General features: G+C 34.1%; 1 protein-coding gene across 12 annotated transcripts in view; it reads left to right on the top strand.

Moving 5' to 3' along the window:
* The window catches only part of ATF7IP (activating transcription factor 7 interacting protein), a 112,201-nt gene that overhangs the window by 79,235 nt on the left and 20,008 nt on the right, over nucleotides 1-12,958 (top strand). For all 12 annotated transcript variants that reach the window (XM_038576863.1, XM_038576862.1, XM_038576867.1 and 9 more), the window contains 3 exons: nucleotides 6,233-6,306; nucleotides 6,827-6,915; nucleotides 8,765-9,400. In XM_038576863.1, the coding sequence (XP_038432791.1) occupies nucleotides 6,233-6,306; nucleotides 6,827-6,915; nucleotides 8,765-9,400 (799 nt within the window). The remainder of the gene's footprint in view (nucleotides 1-6,232; nucleotides 6,307-6,826; nucleotides 6,916-8,764; nucleotides 9,401-12,958) is intronic.

Here is a 12,958-nt window from a genome sequence, read left to right on the forward strand (position 1 = left end):
ACTGATATCTCTAACTTATATGCTTTCTAGTTCTTACTATAAAATAAATGTAAAGGGATCCCTGGGTGGCTCAGCAGTTTGGCACCTGCATTTGGCCCGGGGCATGGTCCTGGGATCCTGGGATCAAGTTCCGCGTCGGGCTCCCTGCATGGAGCCTGTTTCTCCCTCTGCCGTGTCTCTGCCCCCCACCCTCTCTCTCTGTCTTTCATGTGTCTTTCATGAATGAATGAATGAATGAATGAATGAATAAATAAATAAATAAATAAAATCTTTAAAAAAAGTAGAGATATTCTCATCTTTTATGAAAAATCAATGATGTAATTGATTAAATTTTTAGATTAAATCTAAATTCTATATTTTAATTTTTTACTGAATTTTAAAGATTGTTTTAATTGTGCTTTAAACACATAACCTAAAATGTATCATTTTTAACTTCACAGTTCAGAAGTATTAACTATATTAACATTGTGTAAAGATCTTTAGATATTTTTCATCTTGCAAAATTGAAACTCCATACTATAGAACATCTCCCATTTCCTTTCCCCTCAGCACTTGATACTTTTTGTTTCTATGATTTGACTACTCTAGATGTCTCATAAGTGAAATCATATAGTATTTGGGGTTTATTTGTTTGTTTTTTGGTGAGTGTTTCATCTGTATAATAGCATGTAATAAGATTTCCTTTTTAAAGGCTGAATAATACTCTACTTTATGTATATAATATATACCACGTTTTCTTTATTCATGCATTTAATGATGGATATTTGGGCTGCTCTCATCTCCTGGCTTTTGTAAATAATGCTACAGTGAACATTTGTGTGCAGGTAACTCTTTGAGATCCTAGTTTCAAATCTTTTGAAAATCTACCCAAAAGTGAAATTGCTGGATCATGTGGTAATTCTGGTTTTAGTTTTTTGAGGAGCTTCCATACTGTTTTCCAAAGAGGTCACACCATTTTACATTCTTACTAACAAGGCACAGGGTTCCAATTTCTCCACATTCTTGCTAACGGTTATTTTCTGTTTTGTAATAGTGGCCCTGCTAATGGATGTGAAGTGGCATTTCATTTGAGTTTTGATTTGAATTTCTCTAATGATTAGTGATGTTGAGCATCTTTTCAGATGCTTGTTGGGCATTTTGCATATCTTTGGTCAAGTGTTTAGGTCCTTTGGCCCCACCTTTTTTAAAAAAGATTTTATTTATTTATTAATGAGAGACACAGGCAGAGACATAGGCAGAGGGAGAAGCAGGATCCCTATGGGGAGCCTCATGTGGGACTCAGGAGCCTGATGTGGGACTGGATACCAGGACCCCAGGATTACAACCTGAGCCAAAGGCAGATGCTCAATTGCTGAGCTACCCAGGTGCCCTGGTCCTTTGCCCATTTTTAAATCAGGTTACTTGTTCTTAATTGTTAAGTTGTAGGACTTCTTTATATATTCTGGATGGATATTAACCCCTTACCAGATACATGATTTGCAATTAATTTCTCCTGTTCATTGGTTTCCTTTTCACTCTGTTCATTGTTTCCTTTGATGTGTAGAAGCTTCTAAGTTTGTTGTAACTTCCTTTGTTTTGCTTTAATAGCCTGTCCTTTTGATGTCATATCCAAGAAATCATTGCAAAATTCAACATCATGAAACTTTTCCCCTATATTTTCTTGGAATTTTTAGTTTTGGTCGTATATTTAGGCTTTTGATTTATTTTGAATTAATTTTTGTATATGGTATAATGATCCAGCTTCATTCTCTTGTGTTTGGATATCTACTTTTCATATCTTTAGTTGAAAGACTTTCTTTTCCTCATTGTGTAACCTTGACATCCTTGTTGAAGACCAGTTGACCATGTAAGTGAGAAGTTTATTCCTGGGATATTTATTTTGTTCTGGTGTGCCTGTCTTTATGCCTGCACCACTGTGTTTTGATTACTGTAGCTTTGTAACATGTTTTGAAATCAGGAAGTATGAAGCCTCCAACTTTGTTCTTCTGTTCCAGGATTGTTTTGGCAATTCAAATCCCTGGAGATTCCATACAGATTTTAGAATGCTTTTTTTCTATTTCTGCAAAAAATGACGTTGGATTTTGATAGAGATTACATGGAAACTTTTAATCACTTTGGATAGTATGGACATTTGAACAATATTAAGTGGTCAAGTCCATGAACATGGGATATCTCCATTTATTTGTATCTTTTATTTCATTCCACAGTGTTTGTAGTTTTCATTTGAAAGGTCTTTTGCCTTCTTGGTTAAGTTTACTACTAAACATTTTATTCTCTTTCATGATATGTTATTTTCTTAATTTCTTTCTCAGATTTTTCATTGTTAATATATAGAAATAGATTTTTTGCTCGACTATAATTTTTTATAACTTAATTATGTAACTTAACAGTAATAGTTATTATGTAATTATAACAATTATATAGCACATATTTTAATATTTATTATTATTATTATTCCTATTATTATCCTGCACCATTACTGAATTCATTTGAACTTTATTTAATGGATTCGTTAGTGTTTTCTGCTATAAGATCATGTAATCTGAAGCAGAGAAAACTTCACTTCTTCCTTTCTAGTATGGTTGCCTTTTATATTTTTTTCTTGTTTAACTGCTCTGGTGAGATCTTTCCAATATCATGTTGAATAGAAGTTGGTGAGCATGGGCAACCTGCCCTTGTTCTTGATCTTAGGAGGGAGAGCTTTAATTGATTCACTGTTGAGTATGATGTTAGCTATGGACTTTTGACATACAGTCTTTTGATATTGGAGTAGTCTCCTTCCATTCCTAATTTGTTGAATGTTTTTATTTTATGATGAAAGGGTGTTGAATTATATGAAATGCTTTTTCTACAACAGTTGAGAAGATCATGTAGTTTTTTCCCCTTCATTTTGTTAATGTGGTGTTCAGTTGATTGATTTATACATTGATTTTTCATGTCAATCTCTCCTTGCATTCCAGTGATAAATCTTAACCTGGTCATGTTAATACGCTGGTGAATTTGGTTTGCTAGTATTTTGTTGAGAATTCTTACATCTATGTTCATCAGGGATATTAGGCTATAGTTTTTTTTTTTTTATTGTGGTATCTGGTTTTGGTATCTGGCTATACTGGCTTCATAAAATGGGTTTGGAAGTTTTCTCATCAGTTCTTTGGAAGACTGCTGTTAATTCTTTAAGTGTCTGGTAGAATTCTGCACTGAAGTCATCTAGTCCTTGGTATTTTTTGTTATTAGAATGTTTTTGATTACTGATTCAGTCTCACTACTTGTATAGATCTTGTTCAAAATTTTAATTTCTTTTTGATTGAGTCTTGGTTGTGTATTTCCAGAAAGCTGCCAGTTTCTTCTAGGTTACCCAGTTTGTTGCCGTATAATTGTTCATCGTAGTTTTTTGTGATCCTTTTTTATTCTGTGGATCAGTTGTTGCCTTGTCTTTCATTTATGATTTTATTTATTTATGTCTTCTTTCTTTTTTTCATAGGTAATGTAGGTAAAGTTTTGCCAATTTGTTGATACTTTAAAATGCCAACTCTTAGTTGATTTTTTTTTCCTATTGACTTTGTGTTCTCTGTTTTGTTTATTTCTGCTATAATCTTTATCATTTCCTTCCTTCTCCTGAGTTTAGTTTGTTTTTCTTTTTCTAGTTTTTTGAAGTGTTAAGTTAGGTTGTTGATTTGAGATCTTTCTTCCTTTTTGGTAGAAACGTTTACCACTATCAGTTTTCCTCTTAGTACTACGTTTGCTGCATAAATTGTTCCATAAATTTGGTATGTTGTATTTTTGTCTTAAGATATTTTCTAATACTTCTTATGATTTCTTCTTTAATTCATTAGATTTTTAAGTGTGTTTTAATTTCTACATATTTGTGACTTTTCCATTTTTCATTCTGCTATAGTTTTCTTTTGTTCCATTGTGGTTAGAAAAGATTTTTTTTTTTTTTTTTTTTTTTTTTTAGAAAAGATATTTGATATGATTTTCATCTTTATAAATTTGGTAAGGTCATTTTATGACCTAATATATGATCTGTACTAGAGAATGTTGTGTGTGCACTTGAGAAAAATTTGTGTTTTTCAACTGTTGGGTGAAAATTTCTGCAAATGTCTGGTCCATTTGGTCTTTGGTATTGGTTCAGTTTTGCTATTTCCTTATTGAATCTTTCTCTGGATCATCTACCCATTATATAGAATGATATACTAAAGATTCCTACTATTATTGTGTTGCTGTCTGTTTCCTTTTCAATTCTGTCAATGTATATATCATTTGGAGGTTTTGATGTTATGTGCACAAATGTGTATAAATATTGTATTTGGTCAACTGATGCTTTTACCGTTATATAATGTCCTTTTTGTCTCTTGTGACAATTTCTTACTTCGGCTCTCTTTTGTATTATGTAAGATATTATATATGTATAATTTCTTATCTGAAGAGTCTTGGCTCTTTCTACTCAGAAGCTCTCCACTGACTTCGGTCTTCTGTATTACAGTTTTGGTTTTGTAAGGCATAATTTTGGACATCTCTCTACTGTCTGTTTGTGCTAGTGTGATTTTTCTGATGTTGTACCAAACCAATAGGCTCACTTTATTTCTCATGTAGCCCCCAATCATCCAACATATGCCTCTTCCTCCAAGTCAGGTAGAACAGAAACCAGTGCCTTGGACAGTCTACTGAAAAGCAAGAATATTGCATGAAAGTTTCATTCTTCTCTCCTTTTTAAAGGAGAAGCCACAGTGAGGAGTTTTGATTGTGCTGCACTGTATCTGGGGTGTTTGGGGTATGATGGGTAAATGAAACAGACTTTCCTGCACACTACAATGCACCTTTTCTTTGCCTTGCTACTTCTTGGGGGTCCTATAACCTCTTAGACTAGTTTCTTGAATTCTGACAAAGGAAATTTGGTCTATCCTGTGGAAAGAGGGTGTTGGTCTTCCTATTCTGCCATCTGCTGATGTCACTACAGTGTAGAACTTAAGGTCTTCCATCCAGTGACCATACAGTATCCTAAGTCAGTTGTATTTAGTTTATTTATTATGCTTTTTAACACCTTTTTCTATTTTTCTCTCTGAAATGTTCTTTATCTTCATCTTAACTGTTTTGGATGTAATGATTATTCAAAGACCTATTTGAAGATGCATTTTCCTCAAAAACTTTTTTTTAAAACTTTTTCCATTGGTACTGCACTGTTAACTTTAACTTGCTTTTCTATTTGTTTAATATGTTTTTGTCCACAGGAAGATTTTAAGCACCTGTAGAGCAATTCATTGTAATTTTATCTCTTATTTTCTCTATACATATAACTATAATGCTATAGCTGCTGGTTAAAATTATTCTTTTATCCTATAAAAAGCATCAGGATTTGTTGATTGAAAAGAATAATTAGTGGCATCTGCTGATATGATCAGAATTTATCACATTTGTTTTAATATTTATTAATGTTATTACACTTAATCAAGTCTTGAGCAGTTATTTATATTTCTTAATTTAAGAAATATATGATGATAGTGTAATTACTGATGGAGGCCCAAGTAATGGTAATTAATGTGTATAAGAATTCCATTTCTATATTCCTTGTGTTTTGGAGGAAAAGGCTGAAGTTAGTTGATACTTAAGTTTAGTATTGAGATACCTTTTTATGAAGTTATAACACATAGTGGCAAGTAGTTTTTATAAGTAATAGTTGTAAAAATTATTTTAATTTGAGAAATTTGATTTGTGACCCTAGGCACCACTTAATTGGTAATCAACTATTTCTGGGTAAGAATAAATATGTACTTTGTTGAGTTTCTTTTGGTAATTTGGTGTCAGTAATGCGTAGTATGTAGGAGGCATTCACTAGATATTGAATGACTATGTATAGTTATTCTTTAGATTCAAATTATTAATATTTACTGAACCCTTACAGCATGTGAACCATTTTCACATTCTTTATTTGCTTATCTTAAAAAACGAGGCATAGGAATTATTATATTAATCTTTCATACAATAAGCAGTTTCAGTGGATTAAGTAATTTAAGTGGCAATGCCAAGATTCAAATTCTTGTCTCATCTAGTAATATTTTCAGGAAGTAACAGATAATATATTGAGAAAGCATATAAGGTTTTTTTTTTAATATTGTATTGGTTTTAGGTGCACAACATAGTAATTCAACATTCATATATGTTATGAAATCACAATAAGTCAAGTTAAGATCTGGTGTATTGGGTTTTATTTTACCTGGGTATTTTTCTTCCCCAGAATCCACCAAACCCACCGGTATCACCAGGAAAGTCTGTAGTTGACATCAACAGCAATAACAATGTGCCGTACAGGTGAGAATTGTAAACAGTCTGTCAAATTTATAATTATAGGAAAATTTTAGAATGTATTCTTATTTATTTTTGTAGAGATATGTATTTGGAGTATACTGGATTTAGATTTTCTTCTTTTTTGTTATATTGTTCATTTGTTGTTACTGGCTTTGCTAATTTATTATAAGGCTTTCTTTGGTCGTTGAAGATTTCTTTAACCACTTATACTAAATAGTATTCTTTCATAGTAATTGAGAAATGCTTTGATCAAGGGTGTTAAAAGCTAATGTCTGCAGATGTACATAAAAAGTAAAAGTGTTGAGAACATTAGAATATAAGAGACAGACTCTTCCTTAATTCCATAGACCCCAGCATGCTGAAGTCTATGTGCTGTCTTTACCTTTGTATTCATTGGCACTTTCATGCCGCCATACTCAAGTCTTGCCAGCCTTTCTCCTATCAGCCACCGCTTTCAGTATTCATAAATTGAGGTGCTCCTGAATGACATTTTCATGACTATTTGTGTGTATATATGTTGTAGAAATGCAGGCACAGTGAGACAGATGCTGGAGTCCAAGAGGAATGTAAGTGAGAGTGCACCACCATCCTTTCCAACCCCTGTGAATACAGGTAATATTTTTTAATACAAAAATGACATTTTCTTAGTAATCGAAGGTTTTGGTTGTCTTTTCTTACGTCTTTTTGCGATTGATATGATCTAAGGAAATGAGCGTATTTATCTAAAATTAAATAATTACAAAATTTTATCAAAAAAACCAGGAATACAGATATACATGAAAATACAGAAAGTCAAATCTCTAGTGTTTCTCAAATTTTCTAATTTCTGTATCCCTGTGTAATCTTAAAATAATATAAAGAATCCCAAAGAGCTTTTGTTTTTGTGGCTTATGTTGATATTTACTGTAGTAGAAATAAAACAAGTTTTTAAATGTTTACTTAAAAATAACAGACCTGTATCATGTAACACAAATAACCTATTTGAATGAAAAATAACTTTTTTTTTTTTTTTTTAAAAGATTTTATTTATTTATTCATGATAGACACAGAGAGAGAGAGGCAGAGACACAGGCAGAGAGAGAAGCAGGCTCCATGCACCGGGAGCCTGACGTGGGATTCGATCCCGGGTCTCCAGGATCGCGCCCTGGGTCAAAGGCAGGCGCTAAACCGCTGCGCCACCCAGGGATCCCGAAAAATAACTTTTTCAAGCTTAAAACAATTAGAAGAGTTATTTAGGTAGTGAGCGGTACTACCTTGAGTAGTGTGAGCTACCTTGAGTTTTGTACTGAGGCATCAGAAGTTTTACTCACCATCAGTGCAAATATTTACACGTTGAGAAAAATCAAGTAATATCTTATTATTTTTATAAAACAATTTTGACATTGCCACCTCCCTGAAAGGGTCACAGTTATCCCAGGTGTCCCCCTGGATAACACTGAGGATTGCTGTTCTAGTGTGCCTATGATTTTGGAAAGAGGACAGAACAATAAGAAAGAAATTTGGTCATCAATTTGAAACCTCTTCAAATGAGAATAAACAAATAGTGGAACCAAAATTACTATAAAACTTCCAGGGCAGCCTGGGTGGCTCAGTGGTTTAGCGATGCCTTCAGCCCAGGGCGTGAACCTGGAGACCCGGGATGAGTCCCACGTCAGGCTCCCTGCATGGAGCCTGCTTCTCCCTCTGCTTGTGTCTCTGCCTCTCTCTCTCTCTTTCTTTCTCTCTCTCTGTACCCGCCCCCCTCCAGGTCTCTCACAAAAAAAAAAAAAAAAAAAAAAAATCTGAAAAAAAAAAAAAAAACCCCAAAAAAACAAAACAAAAAATTTCTAGTGGCTAGCATTTTTGTTTCTCTGGTGTTTGGTATCAATTCCCTTATTTCTTAATTCATCACCCCTCTTTACCCAAATCATATATATAATGTCACTAGAGTGTCAGTAGAAGCAGCTTCTCCATACTAGCTCCTGTCAGGTAATTTAGTAAAACTTGATTCACAGAGGTTTCACACATGGTTCAAGTGATAAAATACCACATCCAAGCTTACTTCATTCATTAATAGTGATGACTCTTTCTAGATTGTCTGTTTGAGTTTATATTTTGTCAGTGTCCTAAGGCATTTGTGTTTTTAGGGTAGTTTCAAAAATGTTTGTACAGTTTTACCAAGTTTTCAGTCATTTTTCCGTTAATCTGAAGTGATGATAGTAATTTTCAGATACTGTTTTGACACTGAGATAGCAGTCTTCCATAATAATCATAAGCCATGTGCCAAACATAGGTGCAAAAATACTTCTATCAATTTAATTCCAGGAATTTCCAAAACTTCAATCTGGAAGAAATTTTATTATGAAAGATTTGGCTATATCTACTGTAGTAGATATAGTCATTAAATTTTATCTTGTTGAATTATGCTTGCTGATAAATGAAGACAGCCATTTAAACTGATACTTCTTTTTTCTTTTTGTAGTTTCTTCAACCAGTCTTGTCACTCCTCCAACTGTTGTCAGTAGTCAACCTAAATTGCAGACTCCAGTGACTTCTGGTTCTTTGACAGCAACATCAGTTCTTCCTGCACCCAACACAGCTACAGTAGTTGCTACTACTCAGGTGCCTAGTGGAAATCCCCAACCTACAATCTCTTTACAACCTTTACCAGTGATTTTGCATGTACCTGTTGCGGTATCCTCCCAGCCTCAACTCCTGCAGAGCCATCCAGGGACTTTAGTGACTAATCAACCATCTGGCAACGTTGAGTTCATTTCTGTACAAAGCCCACCTACAGTGAGTGGTCTTACCAAAAATCCGGTATCCTTGCCAGCCTTGCCAAACCCCACTAAACCAAACAATGTTCCTTCCGTGGCCAGTCCCAGTATTCAAAGGAACTCTCCTGCCAGTGCTGCACCATTAGGGACAACGCTTGCTGTACAGGCTGTTCCAACAGCACACTCTATTGTACAAGCCACAAGGACTTCTTTACCTACAGTAGGCCCATCAGGACTCTATAGTCCATCAAATAATCGAGGTCCCATACAGATGAAAATTCCAATTTCTGCTTTTAGTACTTCATCTCCTGCAGAACAGAGCACTACTACCCCAAGAATTGGTAAGTCACTGTGTAGGCTTAAGAATAGAAATGCAGGCATGTTAATGGCCTATTTTAGATAATTGAACATTTGTGTGTATTTTTGGAAGTGGCTATCTTTATTTGAAGAAGAAAATAAGTAGAATATCCTAGAAATTAATTTTAGTATATTTTTAGTTACCTAAGAAATAATATTACGATGATATTTGAAAATTTATTTTGAATGAAAAGTTAGAATTTTAATTTAGCTTTTAGTAATTTTTCGTAATGTAGGTGAAATTTTTCATTCAGGCTTTCAGGCAAACATTATGAATTACTTTTATAATATGTTTGGCAGAAGAATCTGAATAGAACACATTTATTTTAAAGTATATAATTTACATAATATATGCTTACATGGGCAAATGACAAACCACATATCTTCCCTACCATTTGTTAAAATCCTTTGTGCATTCATCACTCACATCTTACAAATTTGAACAATTTAAAAATAGGTTCTTCCCTCTCTAATTTCCTATAAAGTGATTGCTTTTTGTTTTCTCTATAAAAGAAAAATATAAAATATTTCCCCCGTGACATATTACATGATTTATGTTTGCATATGTCTGTATATTTTCCAGTATTGCAAAAAGGAGAAATTGATTGTACCTGTATTTAAAATCTGTAAAATTCTGTCTTCCTTGTTCTTAAGAAGCATACATTTTGTATGCATTCTTGAATTTTTTTATTCTTTATTTCTGGCTTCACACTTAACTCCCAATTGAAAGATCGGCAAAAATGTGTAATGTGTAATAGTGAAATTGCTGCTAGTATCTCTTTTACTGACATAGTAACTATGAAATATAAGAAACATTCAAATAAGAAACATTCTAAAGTACAAAATTTGATAAGTGAGATATACAAGCATTTTGGTGTTTTAAATTTCTCATGTAGGCATTAGTAGTATACTTGCCCTCTGAGTATATTTTCTTATATAAAACAGTGATTATAGTATTTCATAAGGTTGTTGATAGTAAATGAGTGGATGATCAAAATTAATATCAGACAGGAGCTAAATATTAACCTCATACAAATTTACATCTGGGATATAAGAGGAAATCTGAAATTTTATATAAAAATGAAATTATTAATATTTAAAATGTAAATACTTGCATGGTACAACAACAATATTTGTTAGTCCTATCTGCTACCACATTACTCTATAGTAGACACTCCTATTCATGTTTGCAGCAGTGAAGATGGTTACTTTTAACCGAGGTCAATGAATGAGCAAGATTTTGGGGGGTTACTTCATTTTTATCTAATTTCTTTTTCTTCTAATCCTTAGTATTTTTTAATATGTCAGGTAGAAATTGATTTCTCATAGACATGTGATTTTGGAGTTTTTTATCCTTATGTAATATTGAGTCTAAGTTGAAACAATTTTTAATTCATGGTCACAAGATAAGATATATCCTTAAGCATAAAACTTGGCCTGAAAGACCATGGCTTGAAAAGAAATAAATAACTTAAAAGATTTTGCTAAGTTTTGTGAATGCTCATACCCTAAACACTTCTATGGATATCAGAGTTATATATCGATTATTCTGTTTTCTTAAAATTTTTATGACCATTTGTTGACATAGAGGGTATATTTTCCCCAAAATTGATTAGCTCTAATGTACTCTATTAGTCATAGTGTCAGTCTGTTTTGTATTTATTTATCTGACTGTTCTTAATTGTGTTTGTATGTAAAACTAATAGTTTTCACAATCATTCTTCATCTGTATATCATTATACTTTTGCGATGATATATACTTAAACTTTTGTATTTTACCATATATTTACTTAACATATTTTATGTACTCTATTGTATAAATTAAGGAGATCTATATTTCAAGTTCTATTTAGATTGCTTACCTATATTTGAAAGTAAATTATTGGATACTAACCATAAATGTGACTGATAAACTTTTTTGTATATTGTTCATCATGTTAATTAGAATGAGATCTGATGAAATGATGTATTCTGTACTCATGCATAATTTTAGAGGAACCAAAAATGACATTAAAGTAGGCATTTAGCTATTTAGGCTTCCCAAAACCTAAGCTGAAGCCATATGGCAAATTTTGGCTGAAAATGAAGGTTAAAGCCAACTGTTAATACATTCATAATATGATATATCAATTAGTTGTATAATTAAAACTTTTTAAGTCTTATACTTAATGTAGATATTATTGACTTAACGAGAACATAGCCTAACTAACTAGAATGCATGTGTTTTGTATGTATTTTTTCATAGTTCATGTGTCCTCATACAGTAAGTCAGCATTTTCTGTATATAATAAAAGTAAGAATCCTTCTAGAGACTGCTAGGAGATTTAGGGCTTAAATTATAATTAATTTTATTCATTTATAGGGTGGAGTTAAGACACTAGAAGAGTAGAGGGACCCTAAGTTTGCCTCATCTCTCAAGTGCATTAGTAGTATCATACAGCTGGGTAAATATCAAATAATTTTAAATACCTAAGAAGTCAGTTTGAGGTCTGAGAGCAAGCTACACAACTAGGGTAGAGAAACAGCTACATCTCGGAACCACGTAGAAGCTGCAGAGAGTTGATTTGTTTGAGAAAAGAACTGCAGGAGGAGAGGGACCCCTGATTACAGAGAAAGGAGGGAGTGGGGGGGAGAGAGAAAGAGAGAAGAAAAGCAGTGCACAGCAGATTGCACAAGAGAAACTTTTCCCCAAAACCATCGACTGGATAAAGGAGAGGGACTGATTACTGCAAGTTACTATAAGTGGTGGATTGCAAAGTCTGAAGTTTTAAAAGGCCTTGCCATCACCATGGTTTTGCCTGGCAGGCTTAGTCGTATTCCTGTGGGGAAAGAGGACAGAGAAACCTGGGAGTGGGCAGTGTGGTCTGAGGATCCCCTGGAGAACGGAGAAATCGTTCTCTTTTTAGAGTGCATTTGGTAGTGGATGGCGTGGCCTCTCTGGGACAAAAGAACTGGTGGCACTAATGTGCTGCCTTGTTCCCTAGCAAGGAATAAAAGACAGTGGCTGAAAGAAGCAGACCTTGGTGCTGGCTTTTTGCTTCATTTTACCATAAACTCTGAATTGCTGCCCTTTCATGCAACTGCTTTTCTGGGATGAAACAGCAAAAGTGTGGTGAGACCTTCCCCCCAGAGGATCAGCCTGGGTCCCTAAAACTTGGAGTTTTGAAACCCAGCTGCATGCCTGCGACGAAATACAGGAGTGCTGTGCTGCCTGGCAGGCATACAGCTCGAACACAGGGTGAAGGCAAGGATCTGACAGAGAACCGGGGAGGCAAGAAAGGTGATTGTTTGCTCTCTATGAGGGCTTCCTGAAGAGTGGCAGGGGTGAACTCTCCCACCCCGTCCCCCCAATCCCTACTCCAGGTCCAGGAGAACAGTGATGCCATTCCTATCCCCTTTCAGTCCTGACTGACTAGAGTGAGCAAATCAGCACCACCCAGTGGAGACCAGAGCTGCTTACCCCAAGCCCCGCCTTATGCACCCTGTAGGTGTTCAGAGTGCTTTGAAACTTCAGCTCTAGGGGAAATAGGATCTGGCTTTTT

This window comes from Canis lupus, chromosome 27, assembly GCF_011100685.1.
Source record: "Canis lupus familiaris isolate Mischka breed German Shepherd chromosome 27, alternate assembly UU_Cfam_GSD_1.0, whole genome shotgun sequence".
In the NCBI taxonomy this organism is placed as follows: Eukaryota; Metazoa; Chordata; class Mammalia; order Carnivora; family Canidae; genus Canis; species Canis lupus.